We start from the raw sequence: 27,431 nt of genomic DNA, 5'->3' as shown, positions 1-27,431 counted from the left end.
ATGTGAGGAATAAGCCTCATTTGGAAGCGCAGAGGGGAGTTGAGGGGGGGCGTGCTCCGTCCTCTGTCCCATGAAGTTCTCTGTGGATAGGCTTGTGGTCAGAGCACGGCGGCTGAAGGTCATGTTCTCTTCTGGACTCTACCGGGGCGTGGATGGTCCCCACATGGGGTTCTCCATCCTGTCATACCAGCATTTATCACCCTTATGAGATCCCGGCTGTTTTTCACAAGGGAACTTCCAAATATTCCAAAGGCTAGTCTTTCCCAAAGACAATAGCCAGATGTCTCTAGGCAGGAAGAACTGATAAGAGATGGATAGATGATGGAAGGTAATTGAAGACAGATAGGCAAGGTTAGATGACAGATGTAGACGGATGGATGACAGGCAGGTCGATGACAGATGAAGATACGTAAATAGAAAGATGACAGACTACAGATAGGCCAAATACACAGATAAACAATAGGAAATACATAGATGGTCAGAAGACGATAAATACAAACACAGACACAGATACAAATAGAGAGAGAATGAGCGATGGTGGCAGTATTTGGTGCCAGTCCAGGGCATCTGCACTCCTAACAGCCGCTAAGGTTCCATTTTGACAAGTGGCAGGGCCGTCCGCTTGTCCACGAGGTCTCAGCTCTCTCCGCGTCCTTGCAGCCTTCAAGAGTTTGTCCACCCCACTTCACACACAAGTCTAGCGGGGAGCAATGGGCCCCACAGGGGAACTATAACCCCAGTTCCATGTGCACTGAGAGCAACAGTCTAGGAGCACACTGTCCTATAGTGACCCCCCCCACCAAAGTCAGCCTCTCTGTCCCCCACATGTCTGCTCAAGGTTTAGGGCCCGAGATAACTACTGTGCTCCCATCTCTTGACTGATGAGGCTCAGGATCTGTGGTGCCACCCAGGGGCATTTAGGGTGGTGTCTGCTAGACAGGTCCGGGCCACCACAGGAGGTGGAGGGACATGGCTCCCAGCCCTCCAAAGGCCTATGTTCAGGTGACAGAAAAAGAAACACCTGGGCTGGTGTTTACAACTATGACTGTTTCCTAGCAACGAGGGAATGTCGGGTCTGTGAGCCACGGCAGTGCATCCCCAAAAGGGCATGTGCTTGCCTGGGGGAGGCAGCGGGATACGCCGGAGAGAACATGATGCATGAAGTGGAGCCTGTACAGCCTCTGCCTGTAAGTTAGCCTGTAGGAACGGCTCGGGGGCAGAGGAGACTCTGGCTTCCACTAATGCACAAGAGCTTCCTGGAACGTGTTCCTTAGAAAGTTCTAGTTCCCTAGCATGCTCTCCTCTCCTGCCGCCCACCTTCCTATCACAGTGCCACCAGTTCTGAGAGCAGTGGGCCCAGAACTCAAGATCAGCTGCGCTTAAAAAGTGGCCTGGGGGCTGAAGAGATGGTTTAGTGGTTAAGGCACTTGCCTGGGAAGCCGAAGGACCCAGGTTCGATTCCCCAGAACCAACGTAAGCCAGATGTCCATGGTGGTGCATGGGCCTGGAGTTCGTCTGCAATGGCCACAGGCCCTGATACACTATCCCCTCTCTCCCTATCTCTGGTTCTGAGGACTGAAGCCAGGGCCCTACGCTGGCCAGGCAAGCACTCACCCCATCCGCTGCGCTAAATCCCTAACCCCTCTCTCTCTTTCATAAATAAATAAAAATAATACACGCATATATAGTTGAAAACGGTTTTTGACAACAAAATGAGGAGAAATCAATATGGAAGAGCCCCCCCGCTGCAGGCCAAGGTAGCTGAGGAGCAGCTGCTGGCCAGAGCCCACAGTCCTTACCCTGCCGCCCTTCTCTCCATTGGCACCCGGGAAGCCAGGGAATCCGATAGAGCCCTGAAAGAGAATTTAAGGAAGATGGAAGCAGGCCCGCCAGCCAGGAGCTAGGGTCATACTGCCATGTCAACTGAGGAGCGTGCATGCTGTAGTTCATAACCTCTGATCCAGCTCCACCCCCTCAACCCACCCACACACCCACCCAATCACTTATCTACTTCCCCAGTCACCTAGCTGCCTGTCCATTCACGTTCTATGCACCCACTTAAATACCCACCCATCTACCTTACTGTCCACCCATTCACTCATGCAATAACCACCCATCCATCCCTTCCCAGTAGGGAACCAGCCATCCACCCATCTCACCCCATCATCTACCTACCTATCCTTTTATTCCCCCACTCTGCTCACCAGCTACCTAGCTACCCACCCACTCAACACTCGTTTGCTTGCCTCGATAAACACTTCTTGAGAACACTCAAAGCTGACTTAGCATGTGCCCACGACACTCCTCACTCCCTTCATAAGCTGCGTCCCCGCAGCTGACGTAGGGAGACAGGGGTGTGCACGGCTGAGCTTTTGGGGAGACGGGGCTTGAGTCTCGTGTCTCTCTGCTCCTACTGTAATCTTCCCACGATGGCTCTGACTGAAGCGTGGACAGCTTGCACGGTCACAAATGACTACAAATGTGGGCCTGGACTCTAACAACTAGCAGGCTGACATATGAAGGCATGCCTAGGCAGAAGATAGACCTCAGGACTCTGATCTGCCAAATGCCAGATGCCCTGTACATACAAGAAGTATAATGCAGGGGCTCCCCAAGACACACCTAGGGCACCCCACTACTACAGTTGCAGCCTGGGGCTCTCTGCAAGTCTGTCGCCTCTGGGTAGCTTCATATTCTAACCTAAGAACATGCCTGTTCAAGGAAGTTTATGTAATTCTGGCATGTGCATGTGTACGGCATGCATGCTATGTGTGGACACACTTGTGTGTGGATATGTCAGTGTGAGCATGTGGATGGAGGCCAGAGGTTGCCATCAGGTGTTTTCCTTCATTGTCCTCTATGTTATTTTTTATTTTTATTTATTTATTTGAGTGACAGAGAGAGAGAGAAAGAGAGAGAGAGAGAGAATGGGTGCACCAGGGTCTCCAGCCACTGCAGACGAATTCCAGATGCATGAGCCACCTTGTGCATCTGGCTTACATGGATACTGGGGAATCCAGCCCTGAACCAGGGTCCTTAGGCTTCACAAGTAAGCACTTAACTGCTAAGCCAGCTCTCCAACCCTACGTTATTTTCTGAGACAGAATGCCTTACTGGAACTCGGAGATCACCAGACCAGATAGCCAACAAGTACCAGGGAGTTTCTCTTCCTCTCTACAGTTGGGACTGCAAGCCAGCACCGGCTTTCAGTGGGTGCTAGGGATGTGAACTCTGGTCCTCAGGCTGCGCGGCAAGAATTTTACTCAGCGAGCCATCTCCCCAGTCCCTGGTTTGTATCTTTCCAGACCTTTCATTCCTCTCAGAGGGCTGAGCTCCACCCACCCTCTGCTAGGCCCACCTGCCCAACCAGGCTGGAGATTGGACCAAGGAGACCTGGAGTTACAGCAGGTGACTGCCCATCTCTGAGCTTAGTCACAGTCTAAGGCTTCAGCTTAGGGGGCCAGGCCAGTCTTCTTCTTCCCCTCAACACTGCCTACACTTAGTCACACCCCACTCTCCTCGCCAAATGTCTCCTCTCCTTTCCTGTTCTTCCCTGAGACAAGTGATTAGTTAAAAAGAGAAAATATAGCCCGGCGTGGTGGCGCACGCCTTTAATCCCAGGACTTGGGAGGCAGAGGTAGGAGGATTGCCACGAGTTCAAAGCCATTCTGAGATTACATAGTGAATCCCAGGTCAGCCTGAAATAGAGTGAGACCCCACCTCAAAAGGAAGAGAAAAGCAGAAAGAGAGACAGAGAGAAAGTATCCCTGGCCCATCTCCCAACACTTGGGAGGATGGTGGTGCAGCTGGCAGCTGCACTGTGGCTGTCTAAGGTGGCACTGCTACACCCTGAGTGAGATCCCTGCCCCGTCCAGAGGGCATCACCGCAGGCTGGGCGTGTGTCCCGTGCAGCATGGACAGTCTGAGTAGAACTGCCCTTGCTCATAATGGGCCAGCCTCCTCGGTCGCCGGGCCCAGGCTCCAGAGACGGGAAGCAGGCAGGCAGCGGAGAGGGGGAGACGGACGAAAGCTGGGAAGGCAGGGCCGCCGCACTAACGAGGTCTCCAGTGCAGGCGGTGCTTATTGTTGAAGGAGGAATTACGAATAATCAAACGTAGGGTGTGAAGAAGAAAACAAGGTTCTCACTGACTTCCAAAGCCTTTAGGAACTGTTTCACTTAAACCCGAACAGGACTGCACATTAGACAGCGCTCCCCTCTCTTGTACTCTGTTATGAGCCAAGGGCCTCCAAACCTCCAAAGTGAGCGAAGCTGGGCAGAGAGGAAGCTAGTACGGGCCAGCCAGGGGGATGAAGGCCACCGATGGGCCGTGTGCCCTTCTCAACCCGTTACCCAGTGCCTCTTTCGAACTTGGCAAAATTAACACAAAAGAGCTATGTAGCATGGATGCGAAGTCACGGTGAAAGATCACCCCACCAAGTCCTAAAAGCCTCCCAGGGAATAATGGTTGAGGGGAGGAGGGGTGCATAAGACCCCGCAGAACACCCTACAGATTCTGCTGGTACATCCGGAGGGGTTGAAATTACCTTTGGTCCCTGTCGTCCTGGGTACCCTGGTAATCCGGGCACTCCGAGCTTTCCCTGGAAAAATGAAAAAAAAAAATTTTTTTTTTTTTGCATGAATGGTTAACATGGCTTCTCTCAATCTCATTCTCTGAGCAGAGAGAGCCAGTGGGACCTGGGAGGGGCTGGAACGGGGCTAAATTCCAAAGGTGAAGGGCAAGATTACTGTGGAGAGCCTACCCCCTGCCCCCACCCAACCAGGCTGTTGTCAAGAACAGAGTCAACCCTTGGGAGGTAAGACATGCCCGATGGTATCAGTGTTGCCTGGAAAGTCCTCCCCAGCCCAGCCACCCAAGAAAAGACCAGTGCTGTGGCCAGGGCAAAAGCTAGAGGGGCTGCTTATCCGTGGGGGATTTCTGAACCTTCTGTAAGAGATACAGCCATAAGGTACTCGGGGTGGGGTATTTAAGCATTTCCTATGTCCCCTCCTACTCAGGCTAGCAGGGACAAGATATGGGCGGCGCTGCCAGCACAAGGACACGTGCCACAGTTGGACAAGGCAGGTAAGTGAGGAGTCCCATTCCCCACGCAAAGGGCAGGCTCAGCCAATGGCCAGGAGACAGGCCTGTCTGGAGCTGAGAAACCCTGAGCACAGCTGAGCACCCTGTATCACCAACCTTCTCCCCAGTGGGGCCCAGAGGGCCAGGATCACCGTTGGGACCACCACGACCCTTAGGGCCTTCAGGACCATCTTCTCCCCTAGGGCCAGGTGGGCCGATCTCTCCCTGCAATCAGAGAAGAGGAGGTGAGGGCTAGGAAGATGGCTGAGCAGTTTAAAAATTCTTGCTTTACAAATCCTGCCAGACCAGGTTCGAGCCTCCAGTATCCACACAAAGTGGCGTGTGCATCTGCAGTTTGTGTGCAGTGGCCAGAAAAGATCAGGTGAGGGAAACCGTCTATCCCCCAAGTGAGCACTCCCACCACAATCCTGGGATTCCGTGGGCTGTGGGTTTCTCTGTGAGTCTCTAGTGATGACTGGCAAATCCAGGGTGTTCATGGACCACCGTCGTCCCTCTAGGCAGAGAGCTGCCATGTCCACAGGCTGCCACATGGCTGCCGGTTCTCTGCCTGGCCCCCTTGTGTACTCATGCACCCCTTGGCTTAAATAGCAGGTTAATAATAGTGGCTCTTCCCAGAATGCTTCTTCTGAAACCCCAGGAGTCAACCCTGACTGAGCACTGACCTGGCTATAACCCATCTCCGAGAGACCCCACAATGCACATCACAGAGAGAGAGAAAGGATTGCCTGATGAGGCAGTGTCCTCAGGTTGTATGAGTGAGGAGAGGGCCAGCTTCAGCCAGGCCATGGCAGTACAGTGGTCAGCTCTCAATGACCATCCTGGTGCTCTTGATGGCCTGGGCATGGGTCCTCCTCTGTCTGCCTGCTTCTAACAGCAGCTGTAGAATGGTTAGGTGGCCCTACCACAAAGTGTTCAGTATTGGGTATAGTGCTCAGATCGTCAGCTTGGCAAGATGTAGAATCATCTAGGAGGAAACAGACCCCTAGGCATGACTGTGAAGGACTTTCTAGATTAGTTAATTGAGGTGGAAAAATCCGCCCTAACCGTGGGCAGCGCCAGGCCACGGGCTGGGGTCCTGGACTGAATAAAAACGAGAAAGTGAGCCGAGCACCAGCCTCCATCTCTCTCTGCTTCCTGACTGTGGCTGCGGCGCGACCAGCCGCCCCACGCTCCTGCCGCCATGCCCGCCCCAGTACGATGGGCAGGACTCTCAACCCATGAGCTAAAAGAGTCCTCTTTCTCTAAGTTACTTTTTGTCAGGTACTTGTTACAGCAACAACAAAAGCAACGAATACAAGGTCACAGAGACTCCTGCCGTGCAACTGGGGAAGCCATAGGCACTGAGAGGTTTCCTCCTGCTGGAGGTCAAGAGTGGCCAATGGAAGCAGCACCGCGGGCGTTGTTGTGAGGCCAGTAGCTCTTTTCTTCTCCTACATGATAGACCGGGTAGGGGCAAAGTGTCAAGTGCATAGGCTCTCCCGTTCTGGCATGCACTGGCCAAGGCACCTTCATAGCCTGCTCTGGAGGGGGATAACGACGGCAGCAGACAACAGGCCCACATCAGCCTACGGATGACATGCAGGCGTGCACACAGCTCTACAGCCCAGAGCACACAGCGGCGTGTTCCCTTCCGCCAGGCTGACGTAGGCTGCGGTTGTCAGGAAACTTCTTGACAGCAGCCTTCCTGGTGGCTTGAGGGGATACGACCCAGGAACTGCCCTCAACACCATTTCTAGCATCCTGCGTGTGTGAACGTGGAGTCTGGGCATTCTGTTGTGCTCCCCGACCTGGGCAAGCAACCACCACCCCCCCACACCACGCCTCTCCAGTACCAGTAGCTTACTGTGGAGCTGGGATGAACGACCCATCAGAGAGCAGCCAGGCTGTGTGAGCATCACCCATGGCCCGACACCAGGCCGCAGGGCACCCAAGCCTACTTGCTTACAGCGAGCACAAGTCGCAAGCCCGCAACACTCACCCGATCGCCCTTGATGCCCATGTCGCCTTTGAACCCAGGGAAGCCATCTTCGCCCTGACAGTGAACAAGAGGATGTGTCAGTCTGGAGAAAAGAACCCTCTTCTTCAACACTGCCTCCCATTCCGCGCGGAGACCCTAGGGGAGGCGGCAGGAGGGCCGCCGGAGGAGGGGTTGTCTGCCTGCACTGGGGGAGGGGGTTGCTTAGCCTCTCATCCAGCCGAAGGGTCCCTGACCACAGCAACTAAGTCACACCAGGGTCATGGGTACCCAGCCTGCCCCCTTGCACCAGAACCATCTCAGACTGTCTTCCAGGACCTCTTGGCACAACCTAGGGTACGTCCTGGCTGTGCGACGCCATATCCTCCCAGGCAGCCCCATCTGATGAGACCAGACAAGGTGAAAAGGACACAAGGCTGGGCAGAGGTTCCTCAGCAAGGGGGTCTCCCAGGGAACCAATGGGATGGGGAGTACAGTGCTGCAGGGTGGGAGGGGCTTCTGCTCTTAGGAGGACATTCTTTCCTCTAAACGGTTTAGGGGTCCACATAGAAAGCAGCATCCTTAGCTGGGCGTGGTGGCGCATGCCTTTAGTTCCAGCACTCGGGAGGCAGAGGTAGGAGGATCGCCCAGAGTTCAAGGCCACCCTGAGACTACACAGTGAATTCCAGGTCAGCCTGAACTAGCTAGAGCAACACCCTACCTCAAAAAACCTAAAAACAAAAAAAAAGAAAGAAAGAAAACAAGCAAGCAGCATTCTTGGCCCAGACCCTCAGAAGCCATACACAGCCACTGGAGTAAGGTCTGCACTGCTGCTCCACAGAGGCATCCTGGAAGGAGGAGAGAGAGTACACAGGATTCTCTGCCCGTCCTTCCACAAAAGTGGCCCACTGAGACTGGGGATAGCGTCAGGTGGTCAGCTAACTCTGGACACCAGGTGGTGTATCCACTGTGCCTCCCCTGAGAATGGAGTTCAGGCTGGTGGATTTCACAGGGGAGGGTGCAAAACTGTCATCCACAGGTGCCCAGTGAGGAGCAGAGGCATGAATACACTCCCAGTGTGAGCAGATGTCGGACCCCTAAGCTCAGGACTGACAGGCCATGTTCACTCAGTGGGAGTCCCGCGGTCTGCCACAGAGGGAAGCTATGCCCGCTGTCTATAGCTGAATATCCAGGGGAACATTCAACAGGTCACTGTGATGCAAGCCCAAGGATATGCCAGGCTGACCTTGAAGGAAGCTCTGAGCCTCCTTCCCCCAAACGAAAAGGACAAAAGTGGTGGGCCACACAGCTCAAGATGTCACAGCTGCCAGAGCCACTCGGTGCTCTGGCTCTAGCTGGCACTCAGAGTGCCATATTTTGGCTTTGTATTAACCAAAATGATCTACATTGGCACCGATTTGCAGCCCTGACCACGGCAGGCAGCTTGTATGTTAGTGTAGATAGGCAGAGCGGGACATGCCTTCACGTGCTCCAGGCAATGAGCTGTTGGCATGGACGGTGAGCCGGCGCCCTCTTCCACTGGCTGAGCCCTGTGCAAGAGTGCTGGACTTCCCATGACAGAACTCAGACAACTCGCAACGAAGCAGACTCCCCGGCTGCTGCCCGCAAGGGGGCCGCCAGGGGAGGTGTGTGCTGCTCCTATAAGGAGTAGGGCTGTGCAGCCATCTGGGTAGACGCACTAGGCCTGACCCGGAGATGTTCTGCAGTATCCCAGAGCCTGCTTCCCTCAACAGGCTGTGTCTCCTTGGACGGACAAGTTCACTTCCTGCAGGGTGTCACCAATTCCATTCCATACCCAGAGGCGACCACACTGGCTTGGGCTCTGGGTTGGCTCACTCCCGAGAGGACAGACACTCACCTTCTCACCCTTGGTGCCCTTCAGGCCTCGGATGCCATCTGCCCCCTGTGCAGGCAGGGAAAGAAGAAAGATTACAAAAATGTGGAAGGGGCACAAAGGCCCAGGGACCCAGAAGGGCGGAGCTTTCACAGGGCACAGCATGCACCAGCCAGCTTCCCCTCAGACAAGTTCTCATGCTCATGTGTCCCCATCTCTGGGACAAGAGCTTCTTGCCTGGAGATGTTTCCTGTTCTCATGCTGGCAGCCTGGGGCCCCCACCTGAAGCCCAGGGGTCCCTCGTTTCTAGACTGGCCTCTGACACCTCTTTCCATACAAATGATACAAATTCATCACTGGTCAGTTACTCCACTCTCCTTGCAAAGGCTTGAGCCCTGGCTGACACTCTCCCATGCTGATGTTTGTCTCTTCTAGAAGCACTTAGAAGCTTAGCCCTCCCTGGGAGCTGGGGAGGAACCCAGAGCAGGCAGTGGGTTCGTGTCTTGGCTTTACGCTGTGACCTCCGAGGAGTTCCCAGATTTCTGTGGGCTCCAGTTTCCTAATTCGCAAGCAGGACAACAACCTTTGTCTTGCTTTTGCTGCTGGGGGCAGGGGTGGCGCTTGTAAGCCTTCAGGGCAGTGCCCAGGACATAGCAGGTGTCCAGTGAACAGTACCTGCATGCCATCAATCGATGCGGTCCTATCACTGAAGTGGACACGCCAGAATGTCAGTTAACACTATGACAGTGATGGTGGTTGTCCTCAATCCAGAGAAGACCACCCCACTCCCCTGCTGGACCCTGCTTTAGGGACACAGACGTGGCCCGATTTCTGCCATTCTTGCTGGGTCCAGCTCCTCTGCTGGTGGAGGAGAGATTGCTGGACAGAATGGCAGGTGTAGCCACACCCTCCCTCACCATGCCTCTCGACCTTGGGCCTCTGAGAGGGGTTAGGGATACCTAGAGGGACACACTCGAGTCCAGGAGCCTGTCTAGAGCCAGTCCTGGGCTGCCCCATTCCTTTCTCAGCCGGAGCTGACCCAGGAGCTGCCTGCCGCCCTCTGCTGGCCACAGCTCACCAGAGACTGGGCTCCTCTGAGCCTTTCCCAGAGTTAAGAAAGAGCTGAAGAGAAAGTGGGGTACACACACACACACACACACAGGTCTTGAAGGCAGGAATGTGGCCTGAAGAGCTGCTAAGAGACAGCCAGCGTGACTCTAGAAGCAGCTCCATCACCCTGCTGTGAGGTACGGGGGACGGAGCAGACAGAGGAGACACACCAGTACCCTGAGAGCCTGACCACTGGAGGAAGGGCTTGGAGCATCAAGAGACAGATCCACTGTTGGCAGTGTCCTTGTCCCACACCCCCTGGATCTACATGCTGAGGTGCAGAGTGGAGCAGCAGAGGACAACCACTAGGCAGGTGGAACCCGAGCGGCTATGGGCTCACTCTCTACTCATTCTGCCACTGGATAAACCAACATGGGTTGAACAATGCAGACCATTGGGATGGCACCTCCTGACTCTCTGAGGGATCTGTAAACAGCATAGACTATGGGGAGAGGGGTGCTGACTCCAGGAGCCTGCTCTGTGCTTGCTGAGACCTGACACAAGAGGGGGACACTGAACCAGAGAGAGAGAGAGACACCCAGTACAGACACATCCACCCCAAGTCTGTGAGGAAGGCCTGTGTTGCGTTCTGTATTCACTACAGCTGTATGCATGGCTTCTGCATATACCCCGTGCTTCTAAACATTGATGGGCCCAAGGAACACAGGAAGGTGTGACATGCCCAGTCCAGTCAGAGACAATGGTCTCCAAGCATTTTTCTTTTCCTGGAACATTTTCTTCCAAAGAGGTCTTCCCCAAAGGGGAAGAGAGCAGGTGGCTGGCTCCAATGGCATCCAGAGGTTCCCCCCCCCCATCTCACTTTCCCTGGCACACTGAGACTCAGCGGTATGACAGCCCTGTGGAGGTAGACTCAGGAGGAGAGCACTATCTTTGGGGAGAGTGCATTCTCTCCATTCGTGTGTGTTAGAGAAGGCCCCTTCCAGCTTCCACTTGCTTCTCAGAGACTCATGAAACCCACGGGTGTGATCTTGAATAGGAATGGGGTTTGGCCAGCATGAAGTCCAGGGTTGCCCTGAGCAGTGAGTTCAGGGACATGGGGAGGGGTCTGACCTTTCCTTCCCCTTACTCTCAACCGTCTGCATGCATGGCTCTCCTCCCTCCTACTGGGTGGGCTGGGGGAGACACCGCTTTTCTGAAAGTAAGAAGGCAAGATCAGACATACTAAGGTCCTTCCTTCCAGCCATAAGTTCCCCTTTGCCTGGACCAAGTGGACTGCACTGGGGTTTGTGGCCAAGGTGCTGCTGAGACTTGGGTGTGTCTTGGCAGTACAGTGTGTGTGTGTGTGTGTGTGTGTGTGTGTGTGTGTGTGTGTGTGTGCGCGTGTGTGTGTGCACATGCACACTGAAAGCCTTGGGTTTCGGGACTGAAGTGACCATCCTTTGTTGTAGGTTGCTTGGCACATGGCAGGGTGATTGGCAGTTTCCTGGGCTCGGGGTCCTCAGATGGCAGCACTGCCACTTGCACATGTAAGAACTTGGTTGAGGAAGGCTGGCATCCATTTTGTTGGGGTGGTCCGGCACTTGGGGAGAGGCTGCTGTGTTTAGAGTAGCAAAAAGGAAGGGGGGACAGGAGAGGTGGCTTAGCGGCAAAGCCTAAGGACCCATGCTCGACTCTCCAGATCCAATAGTAGCCAGACGCACAAAGGTGAGGCAAGCACAAGGTCACACATGCCCACTAGGTGACGCAAGCGTCTGGAGTTTGATTGCTCTGGCTGAGGCCCTGGCGTGCCAATTCTCTCTCTCTCTCTCTCTCTCTCTCTCTTTCTAAAATAAAAAATAAAATTGAAAAGGAAGGAATCATCCTGCCACAGATATGGACAGCCTAGAGACAAGGTGCTGCCCAGGGCTTCCATGTGAATTCACATTTGGGGGTCTTCTGGACGGAGAAGGAAGACTCGCCTTCATTGAGTCAAACCCAAACAGACGCCCCTGAGAAGGGCCAGGAAGAGGGAAGGCCAGAGAAAGGCTGAAGGCCAGTGAAACGAGAGGCACCTAAGTGGAAGCTTCTCTGGTTTAGACGCCTGTGTTCACACAGCACATCTGAATAACCAGCGTGATCACGAGGGGGGTTCGGGGCCAGATGCGGCTCAGCAGTGCAGTATGTGTACCCAGAGCCCTGGGTTTCAGGCCCAGCACCCAAAAGAGAAAGGGGGTGGAGGGTAGGAGGTGGTAGGGTCACAGCAGGAGAGCCTTCAGGACTGAGCTTAGAGTCCTGAAGGGAAGAAGGGGTGGGGTGGGCAAGACGAGGCCTCGTGATACAGCTCTGTAATCTCAGTTGCCCAGGAAGCTGAGGCAGCAGGACTGCAAGTTCAGGGGAACCTAGGCAACTTTAGTGGGGCTCTGTCGCAAAACAAAAAGCAAAAGCACATAATTGAAATTCACAACTACCAGTTGTATCTCAGGGGTTGACCACTTGCCTGGCATGTGAGGCCCTAGGTTCTATCCCCAGTATGAGAAAAAGGGGTGGGTATGGGAAGCTACCCATCCCTTTCATCATGAAAAGTCACAGGGAGAAAGCACTCGCTACAAAGCAGAAAAAACTGCCTTTCCCAGACACTGACTACGTGGTACCTTAACCTTGAACTTCCAGCCTCTGTACGGACTGCCACTTACTAGCCTCTACTTCATGGAATTTCTACATAGCAGTTGAGAGACCCAAGCAGACCCTCTCTCAGGAAGTAGTGCTGAGGTAGAAAACAAGCAGTCCTTCCCTAACCAAGGACTGGCAGTCCCCGACAGTGACAGCTGCCACCTCACCCCCCCCACCCCGGCTCTCATCTCCATCGGCCAAGGCTCATTAGGCAGCCAGTGCTGCTCACGCTCTCAAAGGCATGGGTGTGTAAGCGTCGATTTCCCCGGTGAGAACTGTCCTAATCCTCGCTTCTCATTCCTCCCTCCGCTTCCAAGTCTGACTGGACTGCTCATGTCATGGATGAATTTTAATCAGAGAGACAGATAAGAGCATCCTCCGTAAACATTTTAAAGCAGACACCTCTTAGCTCGCAGAGGCAGCCTTGTGCAATTAGCCATGTATGGGAGCTGCCAGCCAAAGGCTTCTGTAGGCGACGGGAATTTGGAACCTAAACACACATAGGGCTCACATAATCAGCCCTGTTGCGAAATTATCACCCTTGTAAAATTCACGAGGCGTTTTGCTGGCAAAAGCATGCTTCAGAAAGAAACCTGACCCACTTCAGGCTCTCAGCCTTGAGAGTTCGCTCTTGAGAAGTTCTTGAGCTCGCTATGTTCTAGTTCCTGGGATAGAAAAGTCATGATCACACAGGTTCAAGTCCAGACTGGGTTACTAAGCTCAGTGTGATTCATGGCAGCCGTACACCTGTACGTGCAAAGATGCTGGACAAAAGAACACATCATGGACTATATGGGTAAGGGTCATTGCCATGTTAATATAAGTAACTCAGGTTGTTGGAGTTCTTTTTTGTGTGAGACAGGGTCTCGCTCTAGCCCAGGCTAACACAGAACTAAGTCTGATGTCCAGGTTAGACATCAACTCAACAGTGATCCTCCTACCTAAGCCTTTGGAGGGCTAGGAATGAGCCCCCATGCCCAGCTGTGGAATCTCTCTCTCTCTCTCTCTCTCCTCTCTCTCTGTGTGTGTGTGTGTGTGTGTGTGTGTGTGTGTATGCGCACGCGCATGTACTCACATGTGGGTGTTTCCCTTCACATCAAGCTAACAATCACTTTGGAGGAAAGAACTGCCATTAGCTTTTTTGTTGGCTGGAAGCCCGGCGCTTTGAGACGTTACTAAGTCGCCACTCCGAGAGACAGAAGAGTCCCTGTCCAGACATCCTCTACACAGGAATGTGCCACTGTCCTAGGAGCCAAGTAACCGGGGATTAAATCACACAGTTCAAAGCTGAAACGGCTAGCTCAGATGGGACTGAGGGGACCGTGCTTTCCATTTTGCTCTGGAGCCCCATACCTGGAGGCTTGAAACGCTTCTTCCAGTGGAAACATGACTGTGAACAAATAGACAACACCTCCCTTGAACACCGCCTCTCAGCAGCTCAGCTCTGCCCACGATGGTGAAAGGGACAGGCATGCCCTGTCACTCTCCCAGTGTACTAGTGGCTTGGTTCAAGGACTTCCCTGGGCTTCCCCACGTTACAGACATATCCTTGCCTCACCAAGATGCACTACCTGTAAGAGGCTCCCCGGAACAACAACCACAAAGAAGTGTGGGAGAAAGATGCACCTGTTCTGACAGGTGGCCCATGCCGTGTCAGCTGCTTCATCACAGGCTGTCCTCCGCTGTGCATCAGTCCATCCCCAAGCTGTCGGGGCCTCCTCACCTGCTCACACTTGCTGTGCAAAGACCTACACCTGACGGACAGCTCCAGGCCACTCCAGGGAGGCTGGAGGAAGCTTAACCCTGGAGAAACTCCCTAGAACTGACCTGGCCACACATCTACCCCACCCTGACCCCCAGGAAGACCTGGAGCAGTAGAGACCCTCTCACCTTGACTCCTCGTGGGCCTGGGTAGCCAATGGGACCCTGGGGGCCAGGTGGACCCTAAAACCAAAGGGAAAGAACATTAGCTCATTCTGGGTAGGGGGGCCTGGGCAACAACCCCAGTGAGACCTTGTGAAGCAGCCCCATGGGAGACAGAGTCCCCTCACATGGTCCACACTGACAGTGGAGGCGGCCAGTGGTGTCTCACGCAGAGCAAAGATGCCTGAGGCCAGTCAGACACCGGGGACTGCTCCAGCTGGATGGGAATTAGTGAGGGGAAGTGTGGCATGTGAAATGAGGGCACACAAAATTGGTACACAGGTAGGACAAAAGCTACCATTAAAGACACACGTCCCCAAGCCTAGGGACCTTGGGACAAATCAGGGCAGCTTCTGGCTGGGATGACAAAGGCCTGTTGTCCAGGGAAATGACATCCTCCAAAAGCCTTCTCAATGGCTGGCTGGCTGTTCAGAGCTCAAGGTCCAGGACACTCCCTCCTACACCTCACCCAGCAGACCCAAGAAGCCACTGGCTGGTGGGAACTTGGGGGACAGGCAGGGGGAGTGCGCACCTGGCCTCCTTTTTCTCCTGGAGGTCCTTCTTTCCCAGGGTGCCCCTGTCACAGAAAGAGAAGGTTAGTCAGCCACCAGCTTAGAAAGGTCTTCCATAGCACTCATGAATGATGGCAGTGATGGTCACAGGACCTTAGCTCTGTCCTACCCAGGAAAATGGAAGTCAGGGACAGCCAGACAGGTGGCCCAGCACAGCCTGGACATTCCCAGCCCTGGAACCTTGGCTGCTTTACCAACAACAACAACAACAAACCCAGCTGCATGGCCCCAGCCCTGACTGAGCACAGGAATCTGGGCATCCTGGTTCAAGTATGTGAGGATGAGGATGGGCTCCTTCCTCAGTCACAGCCCAGCCCCAGCCTCCAGATCTGGTTGCACACAGCACAGGCATGGGGAGAGGGAAGACTGGGCCACTGCTCAAGGTCATGACAGCCAAGTGAACCCATGGAATAATAAGCTGGGGCCAGACTTCAGGGGCCATCCCAAGGCCCAATCTTCATGCAGGTGCCCAGGGGGTCCCCAAGGCCTCACCAGCTGAAGCACGGTGAGGACCTGCCCTCTAGAGACATTCTGTCCTATGGTCACCTCCCATCTCCCAGGGCCTGGACTAAGTCCTTCCTTGGGAATGCAGCTCTGATTCTCCAATCAAGGCTCAGTTACCTTGAGTTCAAGACCAGTGAGCCACACATGCAGATAAAAGCAGAGGGCTGGAGAGATGGATAAGTGGTTAAAGACACTTGCTCGCCAAGCCTCGTGGCCTGATTTCAAGTCCCCAGTACCCAAGTAAAGCTAGACACACAAAGTGTTGCACACATCTGCAGCTCGTTTGTAGTGGCAAAAGGCCCCCTTGTTCATTCTCTCTCTCTCCATTGATCTCTTTAATAAGCCAAAAGATTTCTTTTAAAAAAGCAGAAAGACCCATGCTCAACCATGTGGAAATGGAGTCCTACCCTGAGCACCCAGTAAGAGGCCTGGCAACGTGGGGAGAGACTGGCGGGGGGGGGGGGGTCTGATGCAGCCTACGTACACTACACCTGCTGTGTGACCTTGGGCAAGTCACCTGCTCACTCTGAGCCTGAAATTCTTCATGTGGACAGTGAGAATGGGGTCAGGATGACCATTCTGTGTGAGTGGCTAAAAATCTGGGGCCCTGTCTCCAGATATAGCAGTGTGATCTCCCCAGAGAATACGTGTCCATACTGCCTGGAGCCTCTGCAAATAACTTATCATCTAGCAAATGAGTTGAGGGGGGCAAAGTTCCTATTTGGGAGTAGTGCCAGGGTCCTGGAGGCCTTTAAGAAGAGGCAGGTACCCCCTGAGAAGGAGGCTCCTGCTGTTCTGACATAACAGATACACTAAACTGCTCCCTGCCTTCAAAACTGGCATTTGTGGGCTGGAAAGATGGCTTAGTAGTTAAGCGCTTGCCTGTGAAACCTAAGGACTCCGGTTCGAGGCTCGACTCCCCGGGACCCACGTTAGCCAGATGCACAAGGGGGCGCACGTGTCTGAAGTTCGTTTGCAGTGGCTGGAGGCCCTGGCGCGCCCATTCTCTATCTATCTGCCTCTTTCTCTCTGTCTTGTCTGTCACTCTCAAAATAAATAAATAAATAATTTTTAAGAAATGGCATTTATGCTCAAGGCATCAGGGGCACATGTTGGCTGGGCTGAACACAACAGAGCCAGGAGAGGACATCCTGCCTCGGGGTGGCTTTGAGGTGGTCATCATGATGATACCCACCAACCACAGATTTGGGTCGATTCAGGAACTGGGATAGGTAGGCACTTGTGGGTGGCTCTGTGACAAGGTCCCAGCAACACATGGGCTGGTGGGGAGGTCAGGCCTCACACCCAGGTCACCTGGGATGGCCAGCTGACCACAACACATGATAAGCCCCTCAGTGACATGCTGGAGACAGTACAAGCCCACCCGACAAAGGATCCTCGGAGACTCCAGGAGAGGCTGGCAACGTGCTTAGTGAGCTCCAAGTAGGGCGTAACCATGGGAGCCAGTGAGGACCAGAGCTGGTTGCGATGGTCACCCTAAAAGCAGATGCCTTAGATGGGCTGGCAGCTGTATTCTAAAGGAGGTGGAGGGGAGGCATCAAGCTCATTTGTTAGCATGTTGGCAGAGTGATGGATCTTCCTGCCGTGGAAGGCTGGCTCATGAACCCCCCCCCCCATCTTTCTCTCTCCTTGTTTGCATTTTTCCAATATTCTACGATGAACTACATTCATAATGGAAAAATAACATAGTTTAAATTATTTGTATTTGATATTTTTCTGATTTAAAAAGTAATATATGTTCATTTGTAGACAATTAGGAGGGTGGGAAAGGAAATTAAAACTCCTCCATGGCCTCAGAGCTCCACGGCCAATGGGGAGGACGCAGAGCTCTAAACCATTTTCTCTGCGGAGGTGCATGCAAAGCAGGCAGGCGTAATATAGTATAGATTTAATATGCGGCCGTGAGCACTTTCTCACATGCCCAGATATTAGCTGAAATTCGATTTTTGCTGGCTCCATAATATTCCATCAAACTATAATTCATTTACCCATTTTCCTGCCTTGCGTTGTGGGGAATGACTCGGCTGTGTTTAGGGCAGAGGGACTTCCTGCTTCTCAGTTTTAAACTGTTGCTTCTTCACAACCCAAACCAAACCAACACAAGAGGAGATCAACCCTCAGCGACAAGCCGACGCCCACTGCCAAGCCCCAGGGTTTGCTGGGCAGAGAGTCTGGCTGAATCAGTGAGTTTCAGGATCAGTGGGAGACCCTGTCTAGAGAATAAGGTGGGACTGGAGAGATGGCTCAGAGGCTAAGGTGCCTGCCTGCAAAACCTAACAACCCGAGTTCGATTCCCCAGTGTCCACGTAAAGCCAGATGCACAAAGTGGCACATGCATCTGGAATTCGTTCAGAGGCTGGAGGCCTTGGTGTGCCCATTCTCTCTCTGGCCCCCCACCACACACACATCTTGCAAATATGTGTGTGTGTGTGTGTGTGTGTGTATTTATTTATTTATTTATTTTGCTTTTTTGAGGAAGGGTTTCACTCTAGTCCAGGCTGACCTGGAATTTATTATGTAGTCTCAGGGTGGCCTCGAACTCACAGCAATCCTCCTACCTCTGCCTCCTGAGTGCTAGGATTAAAGGCGTGCGCCACCATACCCAGCCCATAAAGATTTTTTTGTTTTTTTTTTTAAAGGAATAAGGTGGAAAAGTAGTTGAGGAAGACACCTAATGCCAACCTCTGGCTTCCACACATGCTTGCACACATGCAAGAACGTGCATGCACACACACACACACACACACACACACACACACAGAGGTACAGGCAGAAACAAAGATGTCTTCCATCTCTCCTCTCTTCCAAACACATGGACAGCTGGCTCGATTTGGGGGCCCTGATGCTTTCCTTCAGCCCTTTCAGGTGAGCATGGGCAGACCTCTCCCCGCTTACACATTTGAAAGCTCCAGTGTTAGTCAGACAGGCAGCGTTTACAGGCCAGGGGTGTACTGAGGGCCCACCTTCCCAATAGAACATGGAGAGACCGCCACTTGGGGACTCGAATGCTCCAAGGTTTTGATGTAGGGAAGGGATTCCAGGGCAGAGCGAGCCAGGTCTGCTGAGGCCAGAGAGGAGTGTGTTTGAGGAAGGGGCACAGCCCACACAAACCCTTGTGTCAACACCCTGTGGGGCTGCTGCTTGGCCGCCTTGTGGTAGACTTCACTGGGCAAGCAGTGTGAGAAATGAACGCGAAGGGTTACAGCCTGCTGCCCACCGTTTCCTCATCACTTACCTCACTAATTTCCTTTAAGAAGAGGTGCTATTTGCATCATTAGAAAAAGTAATGCAATATAGATGAAAATTAAAGGGCAGAAATGACACGCTGAAAAAGATTAGTCACTCGGCACCCAAACCTTTCTGTTGTGCTGGGACCTGCAGGTGCCTAGTGTGTCCCCATGGAGATGGGAGTGGCCTCCCTCATTTGCTCAAATCAAGAAAGGGCAATTTGGGATTTGAGGTTCACTGCACCCCAAGATCCTCAGACATAAAATGGAAGTTGACAGCTGCTTGGTGAACCAGTTACTGTCAACACCCTGAGCTTCCCCAATTAGTTTTTAATGGTGTTATTAAAACAATAAATGAGGCTGTCTTAAATCATTACTTTAGTTCATTTTGGTTTCTGAAATATCAGTATCAGCTGAATAATCTAAAAGCCTCAAGCAGAGGTTGGGGAGAGGGATCAGAGCCTGAGAGCAATGCTGTGCAGGCACAAGGACCCGAGTTCAATTCCCAGCACCCTCATATGGTTAAAGAAAAAAAGCTACAAGGTTAGGGCTGGAGAGATGGCTCAGTGGTTAAGGTGTGTGCCTGCAAAGCCCAAGGATCCTGGTTCGACTCTCTAAGACACATGTAAGCCAGATGCACAAGGGGGCACATGCACCTGGAGTTCTTTGGCAGTGGCTGGAGGCCCTGGCGTGCCCATTCTCTCTCTCTCATAAATAAATAAAATGAAGCAAGCCAAGTGTGGTGGTGCACGCCTTTAATCCCAGCACTTGGGAGGCAGAGGTAGGAGGATCGTTAAGTTCGAGGCCATCCTGAGACTACATAGTGAATTCCAGGTCAGTCTGGGCTAGAGTGAAACCCTACCTCGAAAAACCCAAAAAAAATAAATAAATAAAATATAAAAATAAATAAACTGTATTAAAAAAAATCCATATGGTCATGAATGCCTGTAACTGCACTGAAGCGGGGGAGGAGGTGGGGGGTGGGGAGGGGAGGGGGCGGGCAGGGGAAGAGAATCGCTAGGGCTTCCTGGCCAGTCAATCTAACAAAAACAAAAAAAAAAAAAAAAAAAAAAAATGGACCACTTCAGAGCCAGTGAGAATCTCGGGGAAAAAAATGTGGAAGAGTGATACAGCGGACACCTAACATCTTCCTTTTCACCTCTGCATGCATCTACACACACATCTTTAACACACACATCACATGCTACAGACTACTCACTACATATACACCTACCCTATAAAAAGCCCCAACTAGCAACATCTTCAGGCAGCAGAGTGGCAGGAGACCCACAGCGTTGGCACAGAGCGGGCCTGTCGCTCCCCAGCTGTGCGCTCACACGTGCGACCACATTGCTCCCACCCTCCCTATTCCAGGTGTGAACACTAAAGATGCCCCGCCCCCGCCCCGGGGCATCCTGTCCCCGTGCCCTTGACACACTGACAGCTTGGAGTCCAGCCCAGTGGTGCTCATAGTTCCAAACCCTCGCCCGTGATAGGGACACGTTATAAAACGTGTCGAAAACTCTTCAGTCACTCAGCACCCAGCTCCAGAGCACAGGTCTTGCGCTGCAAGTGGGAAGCGGGCACCCAACTTCCCCACAGCCCCTCATCAGGGTAGAACAGGGCTTTGTGGACGGAGGTCAACCAAGGCTACTCACCGGGGGTCCATCGGCGCCGGGCATTCCGGGGAGGCCTGGTTTCCCCAAAGGGCCCTAGTACAAACCAGAGTTGGTGAGCAAATGTACCCCCGGGATTTACCTCATCCCTTTAGGGGACCCTGAGGTGACCATCCAACATTCCCACCCAGGATATCTGCTCGGAGGTGGGCTGGAAGTCCTCATGCTCACTGGCCTCAAATCCGCTGGTAGCTGCTGCACCCAAATGGACACCCCCATCCATCAGGGCCTTTAACTGTGCTACGGGAGCAGCCCTCCCGCTTCCCCTTCTGGCTGACACCCCTGCTCAGGAGGGTCCCCACAGCGGAAGTCCTCAGGCATTCCTGGCACACTGTGTCTTCCTAAGTATTCCACTCATCCAACCCCTCCCAGGGCCTGGCAGAGAGGCCACAAGGCCATTGGGTCACCATCTCATGACATTCTCAGATGGTCTATGTCCAGCACAGCCAGGCCATTCAGGGGTTGTTCTGATGCCCTCCAGAAACCTGTACTCAGCAGTGTTTTCGTTGGTTAAGACCAAGACACTTCGTATTCCTCAGAATGCCCAGTGCCTGGGATAAGCCGCATCTCTAGAAGGGCCAATGTCCCTGCTCCCCTCCCCTACCTGAGGTCAAAGGTAGGGACTGGAGATCTGTTTGCCAAATTTAGCAAAACTGAACTACACAAGTAATCTGAGCCATAACAGCGACCGCACACAGCTGTCATCTGAATGTCATATGAACATCAATCATCTTTCTTGCGGAAGCTGGCACCTCCACACATCGCTGGAGAATGAATGAGTGAGCAAGCGAGTCTCTGACGCAGTGAAAGATAATGATCCAAGAAACTCCCTGCGGCTGACGCGCTCCGTTCCCAGGGAGCTTTGGAGTCTCCCAGGGGACACGTGGAGCACCTGTCTGCTGTGGGCAACGCTAGCTGACCTCGCGGGGACAGGAAGTGTGGGCTGCACCGCCCTCACATCCCACCTCAGCCCACCTACCTTTTCTCCAGGAGGACCAATGGCACCCTGGGGGCCTGGAAGACCCTGGAGGGAAGAACCAGGAGGACAGTGAGGTGACTGACTCTGGAGGCCCCCTCCCCCCCCCCCCCCCCCGCTATCTTCCTGCTAACTACTCCCTCAGTGGGGGAGGTGTAGCAACTTAGGGGGTGAGCTCAGTTCTGCACTCCCAGGACACAGGACAAGTACCCACACCTTCCACTCTGAGTCGCCTCCTCCAGGCCACTTACCTGGGCACCAGGATTACCCTGTTGTCCTGGGGGGCCAGGCTCTCCCTGTGGACCCTACAGGGAACAGAAGCAAAGGCCCTGAGAGGAGGTCTGGGAGTTTCACCCCATACCTCTCCACCTCCCACTCGCTATATCGTGCTGGGCAGCAGCCCAAGGGTCAATGTGCTGGGAACAGCCTGCAAGGAAAATCAGGTGGATTGGGCATGGAGGTGCACACCTGTAATCCCAGTGTTTGGGGGTGGGGGTGGGGCTGAGGCAGGAGGATGGAGAATTCAAGGTCAGTTTGAACATCACAGTAAGACCTTGCCTCAAAAACCCAGTACAGAGTTAGAGAGATGGCTCAGCGGGTAGGACACCTGCCTGCAAAGCCTAACGACCTGGGGTTCAGCTCCCCAGTACCCCATATAACACCAGATGCACAAACAGGCTAGGGAGATGGCCCAGTAGTTAAGAACACCTCCTGTGCAAAGATGAGGGCTTGAGGAAGCCTAAAAATTAGCTCCCCAGGACCCACATCAATAGCTGGGCCTGGCCATGCATGCCTGTAACCCCAGACACGCAGGCAGCACAGATCTGAGAGTCCCTGGAGCGCACAGGGATGAAAACAAAATAACAACCAGCCACCCGCCTCCCGACAGTCTCCGGGATCAGCAAGAGACTCGGGTTCAAATAAAAACGGGCAGAAGAGTGACGCAGCAGGACACCTGAAACTCTGCTGCGGCCACCACCGCAGGTGAGCATCCGCTGCCGCGGGCGGGTGCACGGGCGTGTGCTCGGGCAAGCAGCACACACACAAGCAGAAACAAAAACAACAAGAGGGGGCCTCTGACAGCAGGGTAGGACTCGGCGCCCGTGGGACTGCTGACATTGACCCTGGCACAAAGGACGCTGGCTTAGACCTGCGAACGCCCTGCCGTCCTCCCAAGTGAAACATGTGAGAGGAGTCGTTCCGGAAACACTGCACTGGAGAGGAAACTCCCCCAACCCAGCTTTCATGCCGAAATCTCCCAGTGCCCTCGAAATAGATGTGGTGTCCACAGACTCAACTCCTCTGCTGGTGGGATTTACCACCAAGCTCCTCGGGTAGAGGCAGCAAGTGCCTGCTCTGGCTGTGATTTAAGGAACAGCGGATAAGCCCCAGGCCACGGGCAAGAAGAGACGCCTCCGGCACACTCGCGCGCACCCCGCCCCCCCATTCTCAGCCAGTGTGGTCAGCCCTGGACCTCCCGCAAGGGCTGTGCCCATGGGCTTCGACAAAGCTGGACCCCGGGACTCCCGGAGCTCACCACATTTCCTTTGGGGCCCGGCTGGCCGTCCATTCCCGTCACACCCTGGAGATTTATAAAGAAGAGACGTTCAGCGAGTACAGAAGCAGCAGCGATGCTAACACGCGTGCTCCCACTCAGCACACGGCGGGACGCGGCCCGCACTGACCCCCAGGGTGGCGTGATTTGGGGGGGAGGGTCTGACTCCACTCTCTGCCCCTCATGGCAGGGACCACTGACACTGGCACACACACACACCCCCGCCCCGCAGCCGCCAGCTACGATCTCGCTGAGCCACCAGGGCCCAGCATCCTATAAGCAGACCCTGAGTTCTAGAACGGTCACTCAGAGGTTCTAGAAAAGATGGGGACTGTCCAGCCCATCAAGACAGAGCCCAAGTGACAACGGAGGCCTCAGCCTCCTTCCAGAACTACCACAACCACAGAAGATGCTGGAAGGTCTCTCAAGCCGAGGAGCATGGCATCCGGATACTACTTCTCTCCCAGGCAGCGGGTGCTGCGTGCGGGAAGTGGCGGTAAAGCCACAGGGCCAGCTGTCTCAGCCACACCTACTGCCCTCTGGCTCTCTGACTGTGAGTGTCAAAGACCCACACTGCCACAAGCTAGCAGCCGGCATTTCTGCACAGCGGTCAGCGTGGACTCCGCCGCCCCAGTGCCCAAGTGAGTCACCAGCTGTGTGGAGAGAGGGTATCTGGGGCCCGGTTGGAGGGGACACACGCGCCAAGAGATAACAGGACTTACAGGAGGTCCGGGAGGGCCTGGAGGCCCCTTTGGTCCGAGCAGACCACGTGGACCCTGCAAGAGAAAAAGGCAAGGAAGGGTGAACCCCAACAGGATCCTGGCCTCTCCCCTGCCCTGCACAGGCCATGCACCGTACGCCTCGGGAGCTGGGCTGATGGGACTGACCAAGACACCCTTGCTCCCTGCTTTCTTGCATTCACCCACTTCTCCACCTCAGCGCCAGGCATCAGAGGAGGCACGTACAATGGGGGGCTTCAGATGGGGTTTCAGAGGCATCCGTTAGCAAGAGGGTCCTTCTCTCCCACCTCTAATGCACTCTCAGGGAGGTGAATACAGAAATGTCTACACAGGCTGATTGTGGTGGAGCACGCCTTTAATCCCAGCATTCGGGAGGCAGAGGTAGGAGGATCGCCTGTGAGTTCGAGGCCATCCTGAGACTACACGGTGAATTCTACGTCATTCTGGGCTAGAAGAAAACCCTACTTCAAAAACACAAGAAAAGGGCTGGAGAGATGGCTTAGCGGTTAAGCGCTTGCCTGTGAAGCCTAAGGACCGCGGTTCAAGGCTCGGTTCCCCAGGTCCCACGTTAGCCAGATGTACAAGGGGGCGCGTGCGTCTGGAGTTCGTTTGCAGAGGCTGGAAGCCCTGGCGTGCCCATTCTCTCTCTCTCCCTCTATCTGTCTTTCTCTCTGTGTCTGTCGCTCTCAAATAAATAAATAAAATAAATTTTTTTTAAAAAAAAGAAAAAAAAAAAGCCAGGTGTGATGGTGCACGCCTTTAATCCCAGCACTTGGAGAGCAGAGGTAGTAGGATCGCCATGAGTTCGAGGCCACCCTGAGACTACACAGTTAATTCCAGGTCAGCCTGGACCAGAGTAAGACCGTACCTCGAAAACAAAACAAAACAAAAACAAAAACAAAAAGTCTCCACGGACTGCCAGGCAATCACACTCTGCAAGAGGAGCTAGGATCCAATTTTTACCACCAATCCCTTCTCTCCAACAACACATTATCTTGTCATTTCTGGAATCAGAGTTCAAAAGGCTCAGGATCAAGGGGAAAGTAGGTTTCTGACTAGAACATCAGGACCTTGTGTCTGGGGACAGCCACTTGGGTCATGAGTTGTCACCCCTCCCTGCCCCCCTACACAGGGATAGGCTGAGGGCAAGGCCTGCACGCTAAACAGAGGGGATGACCCGAGAGTCTGGCTCTAGAAACAGGCACCTCCGGCCGTAGGAATTTTGGCGCTCAGATCTCAAGCGCCCTTCATTCCGACATAACTTTTTCAGATGCAGAGGCAGAAAAGTGTCCCTCCTCCACTGCCTCTTGAACGCTTCCTTCGTTATTTTAATACCTAGTCCTATAAATGTTTCTGAAAAGCTAATAACCCAGAAGGCACCGCTTAGCTGTGTGTTAAGGAGAACGGTGCTGATGGAGTCTCCTCAGCGGTTAATCAGACATCCAGGGTATAATTTTGTCCCAGATGAATCTGCATGCGCCGACCCGCGCTCTCCCCTGCGTGCGTTTGAGGCACGGCTCATCAATTAGCATCGCCAGATGCGAGCGGCCGCCTGACTTGGATAACGAAAGAAGGTTTTGGAGCATCATCAGTAAGTGAGAAGTAATTAATGTCCTTTTATCCTTGCAGAAATCTGTGTTGGGCTGAGGGGAGAAAGCTTTTACTACTAAGGCTGGGGGCACCTTGCAAAAGGGTTCCACCTTGGGGAAGTATGGCTGTTAGACCTGGGGCAAGCTTTGGCCCATTCAGGTCTGATAACTATCTCACTGATGCATCCAGACATCCTCCCTGAAGCCCTGGATGCCTACCATGATCCCCTTAGCTGGCTGCTATGTTGTGACTGGGTGCTCATTCATGGTTCCTGCAGCGCATTCACCATATTGACTCTTGCTGTCTATTCTGACTCCCCTGGGTACCCACTATGGAACCTGTGAATGATCAACCACACGGCCTGGGCACCTACCAAAGTGGACCTCCCCATGAAGCTCCTAGGTGCCCCCCCCCAATTACTCAGAGCCAAGCTTCCTCCTGCAGAAAGAACTGGTATGTAGCCCCTGGCACCTGGTCTCCAGATGTCCTCTGTCTTCTTTCCGAGGGAAATCCGGGGGTCTGTCTCAGGCCAAGCTCACTAACATACACTCTGTGTGTCTACCATCCACAGATCTAAGATCCCATTCCAAGGCAGCCACCCTGTGCAGCACAGGCCTAGAGGCCCACCCGCCAGCAACTTACAGGCTCCCCAGGCAGGCCCCTGGGTCCGACTTCTCCGTCATCGCCCTGTGAAGGAGAGAGAAGGGGCCTTTAGGTATGAAATGGGAAGAGGACTAGAATCTATAGAGACCAGCTCCTGGGCTGTAGAGGGGGATTTGGGCCATCCTGCTCAGCATATGCTGGCTTGCTGGTCCCTGTCCCGGTAAGAGGAGGCCCTGTCCCCGGGAGCTTCAGATCAGCTGCAGGGGAGCGCTGAGGAGAGCCCGCTCAGCTCGCCCATCACAGCTGCCGCGAGGGGAGCTGGCCGAACTTCACCCACTGAGTCCAAGGCCCTGGCCTATCTCCTAAGTGTCAGAAACTAAGAAGCAAGGGCATCCAGGGAGAGGAACAGGAGCCCCATTCAGGCCCAGCAAGCCCCATGTCTCCTCCAGGGTTCAAAGCAGCCAGCCACAAACCAAGAAGAGCTTTTTCCTCCTGGCTCCAGAGGGGACGGCTGCCCTGGCCCCACAGGTCACACACCCAGGTCGGCTTGCCAGCACACCACTCCTCTCACAGCACGCCTATCCTGGCTTCCTCACACAAGCAACTACACACGCTCACACACAACCTGCTTGTGCACATGCTTACTGATGTGCGCTAACAAACAGCGCACATACACATGCACACATAGACCCATGCACACAATGTGCCCACAGGATGCACACGTGTGATGTATGAATGCCCTACGCAAGCACCTACATACATATGACAGTGCACACATGCAGCTAGGAATGCACATGTGTATGTGTATGCAAGGCCCTGCACAGGTGTGCACACACATACATCCTGTCCATTCCCACACATGTACACAAAGGCATGTGTGCATACACAGAGCTGCGTGCATGCGTGCACACACACACACACACACAAACACACAAACAAATACAATGCATGTACACCCACACTTCCCAAATCCAGTGGCTAGGGCATCCAGAAAGATCTGCCTCATCTTACAAAGCTGACTGGGCTTAGGCCCAGGCAGAAGGAGATGTGCCGTCAAGGTCAGTCTGAAAGCTGGCCAGAATGGTCTCTCTCTCTCCCATTTTCAGGGGGGCTCTTCAGCTCCCCAACAATGGAGCTCATAAGCCCATCACGCATACCGTCTGCCACACGCACAGCTGTGCTCTGGCCTAGCGGTAACGCCAAGCTTCCAGCCTCATGAAGATGTGTGTAACAGATGCTGAGCCCTCGGGGTAGGCGAAGGCCAGCTCCAGCCCTGGCCGCCCTCCCTCCCTCCTCCCTCCCTCCCCCGTTCTACATTTCAGTTGCTTTGCCCTTCCCTGCCTCCGGGGCCAGAGATAATGACTTCCCACATCCCTTCAGCCCTGCTCCCCCCCAAAACCTTCCAGCACCCAT

The 27,431-nt window shown here is 53.8% G+C and overlaps 1 protein-coding gene across 2 annotated transcripts in view; it reads right to left on the bottom strand.

Annotated features, from left to right (window-relative positions):
- Nucleotides 1-27,431, bottom strand: part of Col5a1 (collagen type V alpha 1 chain) — a 175,754-nt gene that overhangs the window by 53,385 nt on the left and 94,938 nt on the right. For both annotated transcript variants that reach the window (XM_045149160.1, XM_045149162.1), the window contains exons 20-32: nt 26,058-26,102; nt 23,808-23,861; nt 23,068-23,112; nt 21,782-21,835; nt 21,534-21,578; nt 20,537-20,590; nt 15,087-15,131; nt 14,522-14,575; nt 8,936-8,980; nt 7,081-7,134; nt 5,199-5,306; nt 4,546-4,599; nt 1,800-1,853 (exon numbers count right to left, since the gene is read on the bottom strand). In XM_045149160.1, coding sequence (XP_045005095.1) covers nt 1,800-1,853; nt 4,546-4,599; nt 5,199-5,306; nt 7,081-7,134; nt 8,936-8,980; nt 14,522-14,575; nt 15,087-15,131; nt 20,537-20,590; nt 21,534-21,578; nt 21,782-21,835; nt 23,068-23,112; nt 23,808-23,861; nt 26,058-26,102 — 711 coding nt within the window. The remainder of the gene's footprint in view (nt 1-1,799; nt 1,854-4,545; nt 4,600-5,198; nt 5,307-7,080; nt 7,135-8,935; nt 8,981-14,521; nt 14,576-15,086; nt 15,132-20,536; nt 20,591-21,533; nt 21,579-21,781; nt 21,836-23,067; nt 23,113-23,807; nt 23,862-26,057; nt 26,103-27,431) is intronic.

This window comes from Jaculus jaculus, chromosome 1 (assembly GCF_020740685.1).
Source record: "Jaculus jaculus isolate mJacJac1 chromosome 1, mJacJac1.mat.Y.cur, whole genome shotgun sequence".
NCBI lineage: Eukaryota > Metazoa > Chordata > Mammalia > Rodentia > Dipodidae > Jaculus > Jaculus jaculus.
The sequence above is the reverse complement of the archived record's forward strand: the minus strand, read 5'-3'. Positions and strand labels throughout refer to the sequence as shown.